This window comes from Ovis aries, chromosome 2 (assembly GCF_016772045.2).
Source record: "Ovis aries strain OAR_USU_Benz2616 breed Rambouillet chromosome 2, ARS-UI_Ramb_v3.0, whole genome shotgun sequence".
NCBI classification, from domain to species: domain Eukaryota; kingdom Metazoa; phylum Chordata; class Mammalia; order Artiodactyla; family Bovidae; genus Ovis; species Ovis aries.
Genome location: NC_056055.1, coordinates 60,461,251 through 60,480,703, shown reverse-complemented (window position 1 = coordinate 60,480,703; position 19,453 = coordinate 60,461,251). Strand labels below are relative to the sequence as shown.

Sequence of the window (19,453 nt, the reverse complement as noted above, 5' to 3'; positions counted from 1 at the left end):
CCACAAACAAATGCCCTGCTTACTCCAAATAACATGCAGAGTGTTATTCAAAAAGCTCACGCTGACAAGATTTGTTACAGCATTGCCAGTTGCAGGAGATCACGTGTGGATTTGTGTAGTTCTTAAAGTGCCATAGATTCGTGTATCTCCTGTGAACTCCATTCTACCCGAGATACACTATAAAATGTAGTTTCGATCATCAAAGACCTTGAAGCCCTGGGCTAGTGGTCAGTAAATCTACACTGAAAGCTCAAACTGACACTAATTAGCTTCTTGCTTAGGTCAAGCCCTGAAAAGTGTAGGTTTCAGTTTTTTTTAATCTGTACAAATGCGGGAGGGGTAGAAACTGAACAAGATCAAGGGCCTAACTTCAAATCCCTGCAGATGCCAGGCAGGAACCACAGTTGGGTGGGCCAGCTGGGGAGCTCAGGCCTAGGGCCAGGGGTCCAACAATCCAGATGACTCATTTGCTGCTCAGCTATCTGTTGTTGCTGGTAGAACTTGAGCGTAATCCAGACTGTCATGAGAAATCTTTTGATTTCTTCAAACATAGTAGAGGTCAACCCTGTGCTGGTCATTTCTGCAAACCAGACTCCAGTTAAGCAGCTTCTGAACTACATGCCCTCCAAGGTCCTCTGGCCCTATTTTGTATAATGTTTAGAGTCATCCAGCAACTGGCATGCAAATCAAGTATTCAGAAGAATGTATGGACACTGGGGAACCCAGTCACTAAATCCCTCAGATCACTGAACAATGATGAACTATGGTCATCGCTCACTCAACACTGTTTCAGCAGGTCCAAGTGTTTGTGGTGAAAATCAATATGGGATTGATGACTTTTGAGAAGGAGGAGGGGCTTAAAAGGAACATTAAAGGAAACAAAACTCCACTTTTAACTGTACATGTACTTGCGGCCGACAGTCTACACAATGAAGAGGAAATAGGTCTCTATATAGTCTACCACACAACTCTAGAGACTCAGCAAAACCTCCCAGGGCTGTAAGAAATCAAAGCACAGAAGTACAGAAAAAAGGAGCAATCAAAACATACCCAGTACTCCACAGAAGCCGTCATATAACACGAGAGAGAAAATGTGTAGAGACGAAGAAGACGTTGAATACAGAAAAACTCGCAGATCAAGGGAAACATTTTTGAAGAAAACTATTTCCAAATTCTGTGAAGTTTTCAAAAGGTAAAGTAAGAAGCAAAGGCTCCAAACCCAGGGGGAAGGATAGATTCTCTGGCTGGTGCCACCTGATTAACGAGCAGAAAGTGATCCAGTTGCTATAGCGACTTGAAGATACACAAAAGAAAACATCACTTCTTTAAAATATTCCTGATGATGAATAGGCAGAGTCTTTCAAAATATCTTCTTAGAAATGAAAGAGGCTCCTTTTTGTTTTTTTTTTTTTTTTTCTTTAAGAGCCTATCACAGAGGATGGTGCTTAGATTTTTTTTTTTCCTCCAGATAACAGAACTTGTTTACACAAGCTCTAGTTTGCTTACACAAACGAGCAATTTGGGCAAAAAGTAATGACCAGAAAATATGTCTGTTGGAGAGCAAATTTTGTTTTTCAGCAGTTTTGTTTCTGTTCAGGCAGCAAGGGAGAACAACGTATATTGTCTTGTTTTTTCTTTCTTTATAACGATATATTTAGCTGGAGAATTTCCGTGGATGCTGAGGTTGTGAAGTGCACCTAAACAGAGTCAGGAAATGAAAGGTTATGCTTTCTGTAACCTTCTCTTGCCTGAATAGAGAGGTAATAAAACATATGATTTAGGGGGGACTGCACACCCAGTCCCTCTGCCTTCTCCAGCTTGGCTCCCGCAGCCCTGGACACTTATTTCAAGATCCAAAGGATTGCTCTGTTTTGCTCCAGGCAGTTTAACTTTGGCAAAGTATCCTGAATAGATTGGAGATTCCAAGCAAAGTCTGGACATGAAAACTGCAATGATGAAATATCCTGGGGACCCCTTCTGTAGAGGGAGGAAGGCTCTTAGTTACATGATGTGGGTAGACTTAGTGCAAAGTCCAGCTAAAGTGTCCCAAGGCTGTGCCTGGACAGACATTCACTAGCTGACAATGTGATGTGGGCTTTTAATAATGGATAGACGAATCAGCAGTCTTGAATAGCACAGTGAGCCTGCATATTAAGATCTTTTAGAGTGAGTGTGGGAATATTTTTAAACAAGGATATGTAATCTTAAATAGAGGCAGTGTGGAAGAGATAGAAAAGTCCCTTGGAATTCACAGGACCAGAAGTTTCAAAATCTTCATTTGGTCTGTGTGATCTTAAACAAGTGGCTGAGATTCCTTGGGGCTCAGTTTACTCATCCTTAAAATGAAGGGCTTGATATGTATAACTATGGCTGATTCATGTTGATTTCTGACAGAAAACAACAAAATTCTGTAAAGCAATTATCCTTCAATTAAAAAAAATAAATTTCTAAAAAATAAAAAAAAATTGGAAAAAAAAATTAGGTGCTTGGACCACCTTCAATTCAGCCAATATATCAAGCACCTTCTACATGTCATCAGCTTCCACCTGTGTCAACGACCTCTACTCCTGAGTATATGGTTCCAAATAGAGTACCACTCAGCTGCTCAAGCCCAAATTCCCAGAAACTATTATTTCTCCTCCTCTTTCTGGGCTTTATTACAAATAGCTCTCCCCACAATTCAGAACCAGGTAAGCATTAAGATTTGGTGGGGGTGGAATACAGAAACAGATCTAAGTGGAGAATACGTGTTAGATCTATAAAAAGTGAGCTTCCTAACACTCCACCACCCCCATTAAACTTCCCATCTCAAGCATGCTGAGTCCCTTCTCCCAAACTCCTCAATCATGTGAGACAGAGCATTCCTCTTCCTCTTAAAAAGAAATAGGTCAATTACCAAGAAGAACTAGTAGCGATTTTTCCAATATTTTAAAGAAGAAGGCAGAAACACAGAGAAAAAATGATGGCCACTAAACACTAATATCACAGCATTCATTTCCAAGGGCTACTATAATGAAGAATTACAAATTGAACTGGCTTAAAACAACAGATAGCATATTGAAAAGCAGAGATACTACTTTGCCAACAAAGGTCCATCTAGTTAAGGCTATGGTTTTTCCTGTGGTCACGTATGGATGCAAGAGTTGGACTGTGAAGAAAGCTGAGCACCGAAGAATCGCTGCTTTTGAACTGTGGTTTTGGAGAAGACTCTTGAGAGTCCCTTGGACTGTAAGGAGATCCGACCAGTCCATTCTGAAGGAGATGAACCCTGGGTGTTCTTTGGAAGGAATGATGCTAAAGCTGAAACTCCAGTACTTTGGCCACCTCATGTGAAGAGCTGACTCATTGGAAAAGACTCTGATGCTGGGAGGGATTGGAGGCAGGAGGGAAAGGGGACGACAGAGGATGAGATGGCTGGATGGCATCACCGACTCGATGGACATGAGTTTGAATGAACTCCGGGAGATGGTGATGGACAGGGAGGCCTGGCGTGCTGCAATTTATGGGGTCACAAAGAGTCAGACAGGACTGAGAGACTGAACTGAACTGAAAACAACAGAAATGTATGTTTCTCACAGTTTTGGAAGCTGGAAGTCCAAAATCATGGAGTCAGCACAAGTGACTCCTTTTGGAGGCTCCAAGCGAGGTTCTTTTCTCACCTCTTCCTGGCTTCTGGTGGTTTCTAGTCATCCTTGCCTTCCTTGGCTTACAACTACAATACTCTAATCTCTTCCTCCATGATCTCATTAACATTTTCCTTCTGAAACTGTATGTCTGTCTTCACATGCCTTCTTATATAAATATAAATCACTGGATTTAGGGGCTACTCTAATCTAGTGTATGACCCCGAAATCCAATGACTGGGGCCACCCTAATCTACTATGAGGCTTCCTTGGTGGCTCAGATGGTAAAGACCCTGCCTACAAAGCAGGAGACTCAGGTTTGATCCCTGGGTTGCTACGGAAGATCCCCCAGAGAAGGGAATGGCAACCCACTCCAGTATTCTTGCCTGGAGAATTCCATGGACAGAGGAGCCTAGTGGGCTACATTCCATGGGGTTGCAAAGAGTCGGATAGGACTGAGTGACCTACAAGTAGGACCTCATCTTAATTTTGTTATATCTGCAAAGAATTTATTTCCAAGTAAGGTCACATTCACAGGCACTAGGGGTTAGTATGTGAGCACACTGTTTGGGGAACATAATCCAACCCAAACAGCCACCAAGTCATTTCTACTTTCTAAACATTGTTCACTCTGTCCACTTCAACCCACATCCACTACTATAGTTCAGGTCGTAAACATAGTTCATCTGGATACTGCAATAGTCTTTTTAACTGGTCTCCCTAATTCTAATCTTTTTTCTATTCTTTCACTTCTGAATTTCATGCTCTATCCTGCAAAATGGCGTGCTTTCTAAAACTTCAAACGTGTTGTGACAACTGCCTACAAATCTAACGTGATTTCCTACAGCTCTGTGTAAAACCTCTATTTCTGAGCATGACATAAAAACTTTGTAATTTAGCCACTGGTTTCTTCCATCTTCTCGCTCCTCTCTCTTCGTGCTTCCTTGAGTCCTAACATCTACTCTACAGGAGCTACCTCAAATTCTTTGGAAACCACTTTTGTACTTTCCCCATTCTTTAATTTAAAAACCTATATGTTTTTAAGGTGAGGGCATCTATGCTATATTCTAACAAGGTTTTTGCCACACTCTCTATGGTTTCTTCATGGAGAATCTCATGAACCCATTTACTAAAGGAATTATCTCCATAAATTCAGTTGTTTCTACCTCTAGGCTTTTCCACATTAAAAAGTTTCCACCCTCTCTCCCCCTCAAACTCATTTTTCAGATCTCATCTAAGCTTTCACTTCCTCAAGGAACAGCCCCCCAACATACACACAAACACACACTCTTTTTTTTTCATAAATTGTTCACAATTCTGTTAGCAACACTGATCACATAGCATTCTACAATATCTTTTTACTTGCTGCATTGATCCATACACCATAAGTGCCATATTGTATCAGAAATTAGTCATCATTGTAGCCACAGCATATAGTAGAACCCAAAATATACTTGCAAAAGGAATAAATTAATCCTGGGCATAACACGAGGGACTAGGGTTGCAGAGATGAGTAAGATACATTCCCTGAATATGGCAGATCATTAATAATTCACAACACCCCCAGTGGATAAGAGTGGCAGCATAAACACAAAATTCACTGGAAACTCAGAAAAGACTCATTCTTTTGGAAGAAGCAGAGTATTCAAAAGAAACAAACAAAAATCCCTCATATTCTTCTAACATTTAAGCTGGGCTTTGAGCCTAAGTTCTCTGCTGGCTCTTATATTTTATTATTCCAAGTCTTTCATCACAATTTCAGAGAACTTCCTACAACTCTTTTAGTGTCTTTCTGAAATGACTGATATTCTTTCATCCACCAAAATTTCACATCTGCTTCTCAAGGTATTTTCCTTCTCTTTATTAAGTCTCTTGATTCTTCTCCACAGTCTAAGAGCTGTTCATTTTCTTGGTTATTCTATTTTAGTATGATAGGTCTTCTTTCAGATCAAAGATATATGTTTATGCCATTTCTTGGGACTAATGCCTAGCTCAGTTCAGTTCAGTTGCTCAGTCGTGTCCGATTCTTTGTGATCCCATGAACTGCAGCACGCCAGGCCACCCTGTCCATCACCAACTCCCGGAGTTGACCCAAACTCATGTCCATCGAGTTGGTGATGCCATCCAGCCATCTCATCCTCTGTCGCCCCCTTCTCCTCCTGCCTCCAATCCCTCCCAGCATCAAGGTCTTTTCCAATGAGTCAACTCTTCGCATGAGGTGGCCAAAGGATTGGAGTTTCAGCTTTAACATCAGTCCTTCCAAAGAACACCCAGGACTGATTTCCTTTAGGATGGACTTGCTGGATCTCCTTGCAGTCCAAGGGTCTCTCAAGAGTCTTCTCCAACACCACAGTTCAAAAGCATCAATTCTTCAGCGCTCAGCCTTCTTCACAGTCCAACTCTCACATCCATACGTGACTACTGGAAAAACCATAGCCTTGACTAGACGGACCTTTGTTGGCAAAGTAATGTCTCTGCTTTTCAATATGCTATCTAGGTTGGTCATAACTTTCCTTCCAAGGAGTAAGCATCTTTTAATTTCATGGCTGCAATCACCATCTGCAGTGATTTTGGAGCCCCCCAAACTAAAGTCTGACACTGTTTCCACTGTTTCCCCATCTATTTCCCACGAAGGGATGGGACCAGATGCCATGATCTTCGTTTTCTGAATGTTGAGCTTTAAGCCAACTTTTTCACTCTCCACTTTCACTTTCATCAAGAGGCTTTTTAGTTCCTCTTCACTTTCTGCCATAAGTGTGGTGTCATCTGCATATCTGAGGTTATTGATATTTCTCCCGGCAATCTTGATTCCAGCTTGTGTTTCTTCCAGCCCAGTCTAGTTATCTTTTAACAACTCTGGAAAATTCTCAGGTATTCTATTCTCTTTGAACATTGCCTCTTTCATATTCTACCATCTCTTTTTGGAACTTAACATATATTAGACCTTCTCATTTTAACCTCCACTCTCTCTCACTGCTCTTTCCTGTTTGCTTTTTTGTCTACCTGGACTGAATTTTCTTTTGTTGTATTTATGTTTGAGTTTACTAGTTTTCTTCCTCTTATGCCTAATCTACTTAATCTATCCACTGAGTTTTAAATTTGAATTTTTATGTCTTTCACTTACAGAGTTTACATATGGTTCTTTTCAACTGTTTGGTTACTTTTCTACTCTCAAGATGCTCTTTCATTTCTCTGAAATATTATATTTTTATTTTTATGTCAGATAATTTGAAGATCTGTAGTCTCTGTGGGTCTGATTCTGCTATTATTTCTGCTGACTTTCATTCAGAGCACCTGATTTCCTTATGACTTATGTTTTTAAATTGTGACCATTCTCCTTTAATGTCACAGTATTTCTTTTTTTAACCAATTCAACATAATTGAGATTTATACAATTTTCACACAACAGTAGAGTACAAATTCTATTCAAGTTCCCATATACTATAAACCAGGAGACACTGGAACATATTCAGGGATACAAAACAAAGTGCAAAAATGTCATGGTCTAAAGGTACTGAAATCATACAGAGTCTATCCTCTTACCACTATGGAATTACATTTGAAATCAATGTCAAAAGATGTCTGAGCTATACCCCAATACAAAATGTTTTTGACTTTAAAAAATTAAGAAAGAAAACATACTATAGATGCTAGTGGTAATAAAAATGTTATCAGTTCAGTTCAGTTGCTCAGTCATGTCCGACTCTGTGACCCCATGAATCACAGCACGCCAGGCCTCCCTGTCCGTTATACTAAAATGTAAAAAAAAAAAAAAAGGTATCTTGAAAAGAACCCATATATTTTCAAGTGCAATGGGCAATTTACCAAGAGAGATCTTTGACTTAATACTAAAAGCCTCAATAAAGTTAAAAAACTGAAAAAACACAAAGGGTAACTGCAGAAAAGAAAGAATTTAAATGAGAAATTAATATCAAAATGAGAGATTAACATCAAGGATGAATGTGAGAATACTCTGAGATCCGGGTTAAGATTACATTTCTCTAGAGAGGATTAGCATTTGCCTCTACCAATTGCTTTGGGATACTACCTACCTGGGTCTAGCTTAAGTTTTCCTTATGAGAAACTTTAGAACACACAGATAACATGAATTCTGATTAAAAACCTATGTAAGAGCCCATGTAAGATGCACCATAATTAAAAACCTATGTAAAATCAAGTTCCCAGAAGAGGTTTGTTGTCATTGTTTTAATCCACCCAATGCCAAACGCAGGACCAGGATGGTTTGGTTGTTGTTCCGTGGTTGTTGCCTCTTCTCCAGGCAACTTTATTTTTTTATTCAGCCTTACACTGAAACTGTAGTCCTTAGGTTCTCATTTTAGCTTTATATTTTATCTGGCAACCCTAACAATAATAAGAATACTCTGAATTTTTCCATTCAAAAAGAGAGAGAAAAGCCTATTTAAAGGAGAAGAGAGGAGAATCACAACTTAGTTTCTTTCAGGCCCTAAACAAATATTTCTGTGGTACTCTAGATTAAAGGTTTTTACATCTGTTTTACATTTTTCTACATCATGATGTCTTCTCTAGCCAGCTTTGTTACTTGCTGTCCCCTCACCAGATTGCAAGCTCCTTGAGAGCACGGGTTGCCTTTCTTATCTGCATTTACTCTGTACAACATGAAAAGCAGTGCATGAATTGCTTTCAGTTACATGTTTATTGCTCCTAAGTTATTTCATTGCTGAATTCTCCTTTTCCATCCATCCAGGTGCTCCAGCGAGAGTCAGGGAATCATCTGACTTCCTTATCTCTCACATCTTACATCTATTCTCTTCAATTTTATCTTCTCAATTTTCTCTTAAATCTGACTTTTCTTCATGACTGCATCTATAGTATTAGTTTATCCCTAATCATTTTTCCTTTACTATATTCCTTAAAAGGGTGTTTCTCAATGTGTTACATGCAACAGTAGTTTTGCTATCTACAATTTAATAAAGGTAACCATGTCTACAGTAAAATAAGTTATTTCCTAATACAGCACCTCATGTCTTCCCATGACTCTTAATTAGAATGCAAACCAGTTACCTTGGTCTATAAGACTATATTTTATCTGGTCCTGCCCTGGACCCTGGCCTCACATCCTGACTCTCTCCCTTTCTCTTTATTCTCTTCAGCCCCACTGGCCTTCTTGACATTCAATAAACAGATCAAACTTTTTTGGTCTCTGTCTAGAATATTCTATGCTCAGAATTACACAGGGCTAACTCTGTGTTATCATTCTGATCTCTATTCAAATGTCAGTTCTTGAAAGGCTCTTTCCCAACTAGCCTAAGTTAAAGCCTACCTTCTCCATTATAGTCTCATCACTTCTAACCCTTTACCTGAATGTATTATTTATGTTTTTCTTCTTCATTCAATGCCTATTTCTGGAGTATGTGCTATGTACCAGGCAATGCTACTGATATTAAGGTACAGAAAAATAAAACCAAACAAAACAAGCTGTCTTCATGGAGGCTGAACTTTAGTGGCTAATGCTACTACTGCTAAGTCACTTCAGTCGTGTCTGACTCTGTGCGACCCCATAGACGGCAGCCCACCAGGCTCCCCCGTCCCTGGGATTCTCCAGGCAAGAACACTGGAGTGGGTTGCCATTTCCTTCTCCAATGCATGAAAGTGAAAAGTGGAAGTGAAGTTGCTCAGTCGTGTCCGACCATGAAGTTGCTCAGTCGTGTCCGACCCTCAGCGACCCCATGGACTGCAGCCTTCCAGGCTCCTCCGTCCATGGGATTTTCCAGGCAAGAGTACTGGAGTGGGGTGGCTACTTAATACATTTATTCAAAAAATACATTTTTTATTTAGATTCTAAAAATGATCTAATTTTTCTTTTATGATCTGTCTTCCCCCTAAAATGTAAGTCCTAGAATGAATGAATAAGTGAAAGAACCTATAGCTATAGTGAGCAATCCTCACATGAACTCAGCTGTGTATACTCAGCCATCACTTTTACCTGCTAGTTGGTTTAGAAAAGGATGAAAATCCATAAACAGGTTGACTATTATGCTATTCCATTGTTGGAATCAGGAGGCTTGGTAAAGACTAAAATCCAACATAGAACAGAGCCCTCTTTAGCCAACATTTGTAGACAATGATTTAGATTATTTATTCATGTCTCTTCTACTACTGTGTCCCTTCAGTGGGTTGTGCCCCACTGTCAGCTGCACTACTTGCATTACTGCCAATTCAAATATTTATTCATTGTCCTTGGACACCATTGAGGACAAAACGATTGAAAATAATCAACAGTCCCCCTAAACAAATACTTTGTATCCCAGCACCACTGAACCTTCCAGAAAAACCTTCTGCTTTGACAAAGCTGTCAGAGGGTCCATTTCATATTTGAGTGTTCACTATTTGAAGCAATTATAAGTGCAAAGCATATTTGAATTATGTACTTTCTAGTGCTATTTGGGGCTTATAATTAGTTGCATTCTTTTGGCATATAAATCTCTTAACCCAGTTCATTTTCCTGGGGTTGGGTGATGAATGTCACTGACTTGCCTACAGATTTGTACAGCACTGTGCAGTAACGAAGTACATATTTACTCTCAGAGAATATGCATTATTGACAATGTGCTTAATTGTTTCCCTAAACAATTTAAGTACTGGCTGCTTATAATGCTATTTCCTCAAAGGAAGCAGCAGAGCACCTCAGTAGGAGGTGACATCCTACTGATGCTCCGAGAAGGCTGCAGCTGCTCATAAAGGGGTGGTTTTAAAATGGCTGGCCCAAGGGACAGCCCTAGTCCACTTACAGAGTCTGAGACAGAGCCAAGAACAACCCCATTTCCTTGTCAACTACCTTCTTTACAGAATCCTATCAGAAAAACAATTCATATTAAAAGTGAATTTTTACAAGGGAGTTTGTACAAACATCTGCCACTGTTTTAACTGCACCCCATGGAAGAACGTCAGTCCTGTCCCAGTGATGCAGAATTAGAGAATGCTGAGAAGCAACATGGAAAGATGAAAGAACAGAAGTGGGCAGGAAAGGGACAAAAAATGAAGAGCAGAACCAAAAGGCCAGCTTCCTCAGGGGAGATCTGTGGGCAGACAGTGTTTCCAGACACATGGCCCAAAGGATGCCAGAGACTCATAACCTAAGCACTTTCTTTCTTCCCTTAATAGCATTTCTGATTCTAACAAATTCCATGACACACTCTTATTAGGAAAATAGAAACATACACAGACACACAAACGAAATCACAGATGACTACTATTAACATTTTAGCTTTTCTTCTGATTTTTTATGAAGTTGTATCTATACATACATATAGATGGATAGATTATACATGTACCTAGATATGGATTATCATCCTATTTCACCTAGGCTATAATGAAAATGTTTTCATATCTCTAAACACTCACGAAAAACAAAATTTGAATGGTTTTGTACTAGCCCATCTTATACAAATATGCCATATTTTTTTAACTTGTTCCCAACAGATGAACTTTTAGGCTGTCTTTTGCAGGGTCAAGAGAACTGGTTATTTTCATCTAGAGAAATAAATGTGTGTACTAAATCTATAGAGGGTGGTGGAAAGGTAGAGAAAGTGGCACCCAGCACCATCATTGAAGCATGTTCATTCATATCTGTATTTTCAACTTTCCCTTCAACCCAAAAGTACTAGATGAACAAGTTGATTAGAATTATATAGTCTGTCTATAAATATGGGCTGGAAGTAAAGAGTAGGCAGTCCTTAGACATATGCATATGAGTGAACCCATCGGAAAGCCATTCCTTTCAATTATAACTTTAAGGAACCAAATGTAAGACACATTTTGGGGAGTTTAATATATGAATTCATTAGCTCAGATATGGAGAAGGCAATGGCACCCCACTCTAGTACTCTTGCCTGGAAAATCCCATGGGCGGAGGAGACTGGTAGGCTGCAGTTCATGGAGCTGCTGCAAGTCGGATATGACTGAGCGACTTCACTTTCACTTTTCACTTTCATGCATTGGAGAAGGAAATGGCAACCCACTCCAGCGTTCTTGCCTGGAGAATCCCAGGGACAGGGGAGCCTGGTGGGCTGCCGTCTATGGGGTTGCACAGAGTCGGACACGACTGAAGTGACTTAGCAGCAGCAGCAGCAGCTCAGATATGGCTTTTGGTTAGGTGTGGCCTGAGTGAGTGGTCTCTAAAGTATGCAAGACAATCCATTAGGGCTATAGAAAAATACAGAATTTGTATTCAGAATTACGTTATCCTTTTAAATCTTCTACTTTGGCATGCCTTTCTGACATACGTAAAATATTCATGCACCATACATATAAATAATTTAGACAGACATATATGCATTGCAGGCACATGCTAATTTTTTTAAACATTTCAAAAAATATGGAGATTACTGCTTTTGATTTGTGTTGTTATGGAGCTTTGGAAAGTTATTGGGACTAGAAACCTATAAAATAGTGGGGGGGAGCATCAGTCTGGTCTAATGCTTTGCCTGAATGTAAGAGGCACTGGGAAGGCAGGTAAAGCCCCAGATTTTCTCAAGCCTAAGATATAGGTGACTGGACCCAAGAAGGTGACTGAGTCCAAAAGTTGGAATCATCTGAGAAAAGCAAGCAAGCATCCAGGGTATGTTGAATTACAATGAGGTGGGCACTATTTCATGGTACCTTTACAGACATGGTCTAAGAGGCGACAGTAGAAGGACCCTAATGAATCTAGGCCACCCGAGAAGAGACTGAGGTTTAGGAGCCTCCCAAGACTGCGAGTTTAACACACCCATTAGTCTAGAATCCTAGGCAGTAACCTAGTAGGTCTTTGCAGTGATGGGACAGGGGTCAGATAGGTTTCAATAGCCAGTAGAAGATAGAGGCCTGGCTAGCATAGGGTGTGGATAAAAGTCCCTGAAAATGAATTTTGAGAAAAACAACCATAACTAAGTTGGGAGTACCTTGACATTAACTTTTCCCTACAGTTCTGCAGAGAGTCAATTCTGCCTAAACAATCTCTCTAACTCCCGGCTAATTCTGGCATATCTAGATATTACATGATATTAATAAAAGGCTATTCTTAGGATACCAAGTTTCCTCTGCCTCCCTCAGATGAAAAATAAACACACAATAAGCAACAAGTTTAGAAAAAGCAAACTAGAATCATTTTAGCTCGTATGTATTTTTAATTCTGTGGCTCAAAGTTTATGTAAACCATAAAAATAAATCATTTTTCTCTGGACATTTTTAAATGTTCAGCTCCATCTCAAGTTTAAAATACTCCTTTTCCAATATAGTTGGTAATTAAGAACTACTAACTCCTGATGTGGCCTGATCCACCCAGCTCAGTGGTAAAGGCTATAGGTATTACTGAGAACATAATAAACTGGCAGAGAACGTAAGCTGACCACCGAAGGGGACGCTGACAGCAGGAGTCAATGTCTCCACAAGGACAGTGCACTCATGCTGGGTTCCAGCTCTGCTGGCCTCCGAGCACACTATGGAAAAGGGATGCAGAGAAGCACGCAGCTCTCTCCAGACAGAGTGGACACTGAAGTCCTACCGTCCCAGCCCATCCGGTAAAAATGAGACAATAAAACAAATTTTTCCAAGAAGGGATGTCTTGACAAGGCATCTGCTCACACATTCTCCTTAGCTGGGATGTGAGCAGCTGAAGGTCAGTGGCTATTTCTAAAGACTTTTTTCCAAAAGTAGAAGGCTCTCACTGTAAATTCTGTCTGAACTTGCCCCATCCCTCCTTGAAATATGCTCTCTCAGCTCAAGTTTGATGAGATCAAATGACCAGATCTATTTAAATACCCTACTCTGGACAACATCTTCCAAGACAGTTAACAATTCTAGCTTGTTTAGACTCTTCAACCGCCACCCCAACACACACACACACACACACACACACACACACACACACACAGAGTCAGGAAAATGTATCTTTCCTCCTTAAGCCCTCCTTACCATCCAAATGCCAACTTGATGTAGAGTCAACTTCCAGGTGTGGGATTGTTACCTTACCTTAATCCCATAGCAGCTGCCTCCCAGTGGTCAAGCTAAATCCATTTAGGTTATATCTGACTTGCGAATCTTCTGGGGTAGAAAATTTTCTTCAACAATTCTTATGCTTTAGAACTGGTAATAATGAGCAAGACTAATGGGCATTCATAAGCTGTTATAAGACAGAGTTCTTGTTCTATGCATTATTCATTTATGCAAACTGTTGTAAAGGTACCAAATTCACTGTGCAACTGGGCTGGAAAAGTCCCTAGACTGGAGATTACATTGGTATGCACATTTCTGAGGTTTGGTTCTGTTTCACATTTTCATCAGTGACCTGCTTAAGGGAGCAGAGAGCAAACTCATTAAGTTCCTAGATGGGAGGGATGGCCAGAACATTAGAGAACAGGATTAGAATTTCCTCAGCCCTTGCCAAATTAACAAAACTGTCAGAGTCAAATATGTTCATTGAGGACAGGCGGGGAAGAGGAAAGCTACCCAAATGCAAGCCGAGTAGTAGCAATTTCTTTAGGAGCATGACTAAAAAGAATGCAGATGCAAACTCAGACTCATAGTGGGAAATACTTACCCAATATAACCACTAGTGCTCACTGGGACCTTTGCACCCTCTTAAAATGGACTCAGATCCCCAGTCAAAGGATTGTAGAAGCATAAAGCCCAGTCCTGAGAATTGCACAAATTCCAGTGAGCCTTTCCTTTCCATGAGGACACAATTCACCTGGTTTATGGTTCACTTTACTGTCCTGCTCAGGTCACCCGACAGCAAACCATGCTGACCCAGACACAAAAACTATTTCCCTCCCATGAGCAAATCATGGCCTCCTGCAGAAGGGACTGGCTATCTCCTTGATTGTCTTGGCTCTTGTTTAATCATTCTGATTAAACTTGTATCCCAAGTGGCTTAACAAGACATTTTCCTAAATATAGACAGCTCTTTAGAGGAACTCTGGGACAAGCTGTTAAGATAATAATGTTTACATCCATGTTATCTAACAGAGGTGAGCATGACCAAGTCATGAGCCAACAGTGCTACAGCCAGGGGCTAGCACATGTAAAGTGACAGACAGTAAATACTTTCTAACTCTGTTTCAACCACTCTGAGGCTGTGGCATGGAAGAATTCACACACAATATGCAAAAAAAGGGGCTCCCCTGAGTAGGCCATAGATTGCCTACTCCTGCTAGACTTAGCTTCAGAATATTTGACTTTGGGGGAGGCTTAGCAACAGTCTTATCCAACAGAATCATTTTATACCTGCAGAAATCAGCACCCAGAAAGTAGAGTGATACTTATGCAAGTTCATAAAACAATTGAGCCAGGGTGAAAACTTCAAATTAAACACAGGTAGCCCAGATCTTAGGCCAGTGCCCTTTCCATGGTATCATCACTAGACTGTTCCAGAAGGTTCTAGGGATCCCTGCTTACATAGCAGAACCTCTTCTAGAAACTTTTCCATGGATTTTCAGCACATGCATCAGTTGCAGTATGCGTGATACACAGCAGCATTTAGGAGGAGCCAAGATGAAAACCTGACTCAGATGAAGTTGACTCTGCCATCAAGGAGTAGACTTCTCAAAAACCAGAATAAAGTCTAAATTAGATCAGAAAGGAAAACCAAGCACAAAGTTCAAAGGACATAATTTTATTGGGTTGGCCCAAAAGTTCGTTTGGGTTTTTCCATAACATCTCAAATGAACTTTTGGGCCAATCTAATATTTAATTTAAATAAAGTTAGTTCAGTTCAGTTCAGTCACTCAGTTGCGTCCAACTCTTTGCGACCCCATGAACTGCAGCACGCCAGGCCTCCCTGTCCATCACCAACTCCTGGAGTTCACTCAAACTCATGTCCATCGAGTCAGTGATGCCATCTGGCCATCTCATCCTCTGTTGTCCCCTTCTCCTACTGTCCCCAATCCCTCCCAAAATAAGAGTCTTTTCCAATGAGTCAACTCTTCACATGAGGTGGCCAAAGTATTGGAGTTTCAGCTTTAGCAGCATTCCTTCCAAAGAACACCCAGGACTGATCTCCTTTAGGATGGACTGGTTGGATCTCCTTGCAGTCCAAGGAACTCTCAAGAGTCTTCTCCAATACCACAGTTCAAAAGCATCAATTCTTCAGTGTTCAGCTTTCTTCACAGTCCAACTTTCACATCCATACATGACCACAGGAAAAGCCATAGCCTTGACTAGACGGACATAAATCCTCATATATTCATTTCAAAAAGGAGCAACTGTTTTCTATCTCCTTTTAGAATGAAAAGAACAAACTTAGAGTATAAGATCACAGAAAGAACTTACTGGAAGTAACTCTGTCACTCACAAGAACTGCAGGCCAGAGGAAGTCACCAAATTGTCTTAATAACTGGATCTTGGAGTTGGGATCTTTCAGGGAGGGACAGGAGAGAGAAACAGTCTAAGTTAGTGATTCGCAAAGTCCTTTCTTTCTCATTAGGTCGCCTGAAAGTTGTAGGAAAGAGTCCTCTGAGCCAACAGGGACACAATGAATCACTGTACTTAACGCGAACAGGACAGTTTCTTTAAGAGGGTGGTAAAGAGAAGAACAAAAGGATATATTCTATTATAAAAATAAATAAATACTTATCCAGATTTCAAAGAAGCCTCCCAGATGAGACTCCCTCACATTGCCATTAAGGGGTAACTCAATGATAATCCACCATTCAGGTTGGAAGCTTGCAGTCCCTTCCAAATGTGTGTGTGGACACACCTGAAGCCTTTACCTAGGTTGTGGTCAGGAGCTTCTTTATGTAGATCATTCATGATCAGCAATTTGAAGACCCAGTAGCTTGGACCTATTCCTCCTTGAAAGTCAGGGCCAAGTTTTTATGAGAACTCTTATTTTACTAGCTTTAATAAAGATAAATCGTAGTGTACATCTTGTTACTAATTTAAAAATGGTGCAATCTACTCAAACATCATTTCTAGACAGTACATTTTGTAAAACCATCCCATAAGCATGTGTTTCAAGCCATAACTTTTTTAAAACTCAGTTTTTCAAATGATGAACTCAATGATTATTATTTTTATTATTATAATTTTTTTCCAGATGATCCAGGAACCTGCACATCATGCGCTACAGGGTACTACATGTAAGTCTGGTCTTTTTTTTTTTTTTTTTTTTTCCCATGGCACTAACTTTTTCTGCAGTTTAAGCATTAGTGACTTAATCTTAAATCCAGTGATTAAAGCAAAGAGGCCATGCAGCCTGAAGCAACTCTCTCTTGTCAGGCTATTAATGAAAAATTCTTGGATTTAGCAATAAGAGCCCAGCTGTTTTCTTGCCTCGAAAGGAGGTCCTCTCTCTCTTGGTCCTGGAAGTCACCCAGCCTGACACTGGTGTCTAGGAATCTTGCCATGAGTTACCAAGATTCAGACCTTGCTGTTTATGGACAGACTTTAATAATACACTCGACCCCAAGCAAGTTGTTTCCAAATGTCTGCGTGGAGACCTCATTCTAAAGGGCAGTCAGACAGTCCAGGATGAACCCAGGTGTTTGTTAAGCTCTTAATCCCCCTACAGGCAATGAGAAATGAAGACCACTAGGTTAAATGAAATGCAAATAACCATCACCCCCAAAGTTCTCTGATACAAATCCACAAATCAAGGATGTTATGTCTCAGTATCACCTCCCCCTCCTATTCTTGTCTCCCTTCCAGGATACATTGGTGCCTATCTTGGAAGAAAAACTAAGAAAAGAAGGGAGACAAGGCTCTTTGGGGTGGTCTATGTTTGGTTCACCTCCACTTTGGTGGGCTGACTCCTTCTGTCAACACCTGGCCTCTCTCCTCCATCAGATTCCAAGAACTCAAAATGTGGTGGCGGGTAGAAAGAGGTTAAAAGGGGTGAGGACAATGGGAGAGAAGGGAAACCCAACAAGCTGAGACATACTAAAAATAATCTATTAACCTCAGCATTACTTAAACTTATGGTTTTAATTCAACTTTTCCAGAATTGCCTAATATTCTCTACATTGACTATGTCTCTACAACCTCTTGATTGAATGATTTAAATTACTGTCCCGTTTAAATAGGGGTCTAGACTTGATTATTATAAGGTAGACCAGATGACACTCAAGGAGCAGCCAGTACTTTGCCAACACATTCATAGCTGGTATGTGGCCCACCACACGAACCCGCAGCAGACAAGAAGAGCAGAAATGCAAGCATTTATGGCAAGGTCACATGGTTGGAGGTACAGAATGTTCCTCTAAGAGCCAAGAAAGGAGATCTCAGACTTAAAAAAAAAATAGCAACATGCAGAAGCAGGTGAGTGATTCTCTCTGTCCCTATTACAGCTCTGCATCCCTCCACCTTGGGTTTGCCTGGTGGCTCAGACAGTAAAGAATCCACCTGCAATGCAGGAGACACGGTCAACCCCTGGGTAGGGAAGGTCCCCTGAAGCAAATAGCAACCCATTCCAGTCTTCTTGCCTGGGAAGAATTTCATGGACAGAGGAGTCTGGAGGGCTACAGTCCACGGAGTCACAAAACAATTGGACACAACTTAGTGACTGAACAACAAGCAACACCCCTCCAGCCTAGCTCTACCCTGCCTGCCTTCTTCACTTTGATACCAGAACACACCCCTTCATCTGCACCTACATCCTGTGTCACCTGAGAGCTGTTTCCTCTGCTGGACTTTGGAGCCCACCTCTCCACTTCAGCAGTGCACACTAATGAACACATTTCATAAAACCCCTTGAGACACAAATACACCGAAAGAACATGGCCAGCATCATTAAGCATAAAATATCAGACATTTGTTTCCAGAAATACATATTATAGCCCTTTATGATATGCAGTCATTTCTAATACAGCTAATTAAACACTGCACAATAGATGTTGTTAAGAAAGAAATTCAAAGCTTCCCTGTGATATCTTTTTGACAGTGCGAAATTCATCAGAGGGCAAAGGTCAACTTCACTCCACTCCCCCTTCAAATAAACCTCAATGGAGTCTGAATTACAACTTTTTACTGTAGAACAAGAATAAGAAATGATCTATACAAAACGATAAACACAGAAAAGCTTGGGCACTTCACTGGTAATATCAATAATCTGATAATAGACATCATGGACTCCTGAGACTACTTGAACTCAACACTGACCTGTTTCAGACCTAGTGAGTGCCAGGTGGCAAAAGCACACAAGTTGTCTGTTCAAACAGACCTTGGGTAGAATCCCAGTCCCCTCTCTTACCTATGTAATTTTAAGGGAATTACAGTTCCCTTATCTGGAAATTAAAGATATGGAACAGCTACCATATGGGGATTGTGCAGAGGTTTAAGTGAGCTAATACCTGACACAGAATCAGTACTCCATGAATAAATATACCCTTCTCCTTCTTCCTAGGCCCTTCCCTGCAGTCCCAATACAGGGTGCTTGAAGTTTAGAGGGAGGTGGTTAATGACACACACACACACAATAGACCAAGTTTTCTCCCTTGAACCCAAATATGGACACCTGTTAAAAACAATGTGTAATACAGATGGAGAGATAAATTAGGAGTTTGGCATTAACATACACAAATTACTGTATATCGGGGCTTCCCAGGTGGTGCTAGTGGTAAAGAATCTGCCTGCCAATGCAGGAGATGCAAGAGACACAGTTCTGATCCCTCGGTCGGGAAGATCTCCTATAGGAGGAAGTGGCAACCCACTCCAGTATTCTTGCCTGGAGAACCCCTGGACAGAGGAGCCTGGTGGGCTACAGTCCCGTGGGGCTGCAAAGAGTCAGACACGACTGAGGGACTGGGCACACACACATACTACTATACATAAAATAGAAAACAAGGACCTACTGTATAGCAAACACCCACTCAACA

General features: G+C 40.7%; 1 protein-coding gene across 5 annotated transcripts in view; it reads left to right on the top strand.

Annotated features, from left to right (window-relative positions):
* Positions 1-19,453, top strand: part of PCSK5 (proprotein convertase subtilisin/kexin type 5) — a 507,422-nt gene that overhangs the window by 436,748 nt on the left and 51,221 nt on the right. For all 5 annotated transcript variants that reach the window (XM_060409352.1, XM_042243336.2, XM_042243335.2 and 2 more), the window contains one exon: positions 16,678-16,720. In XM_060409352.1, the coding sequence (XP_060265335.1) occupies positions 16,678-16,720 (43 nt within the window). The remainder of the gene's footprint in view (positions 1-16,677; positions 16,721-19,453) is intronic.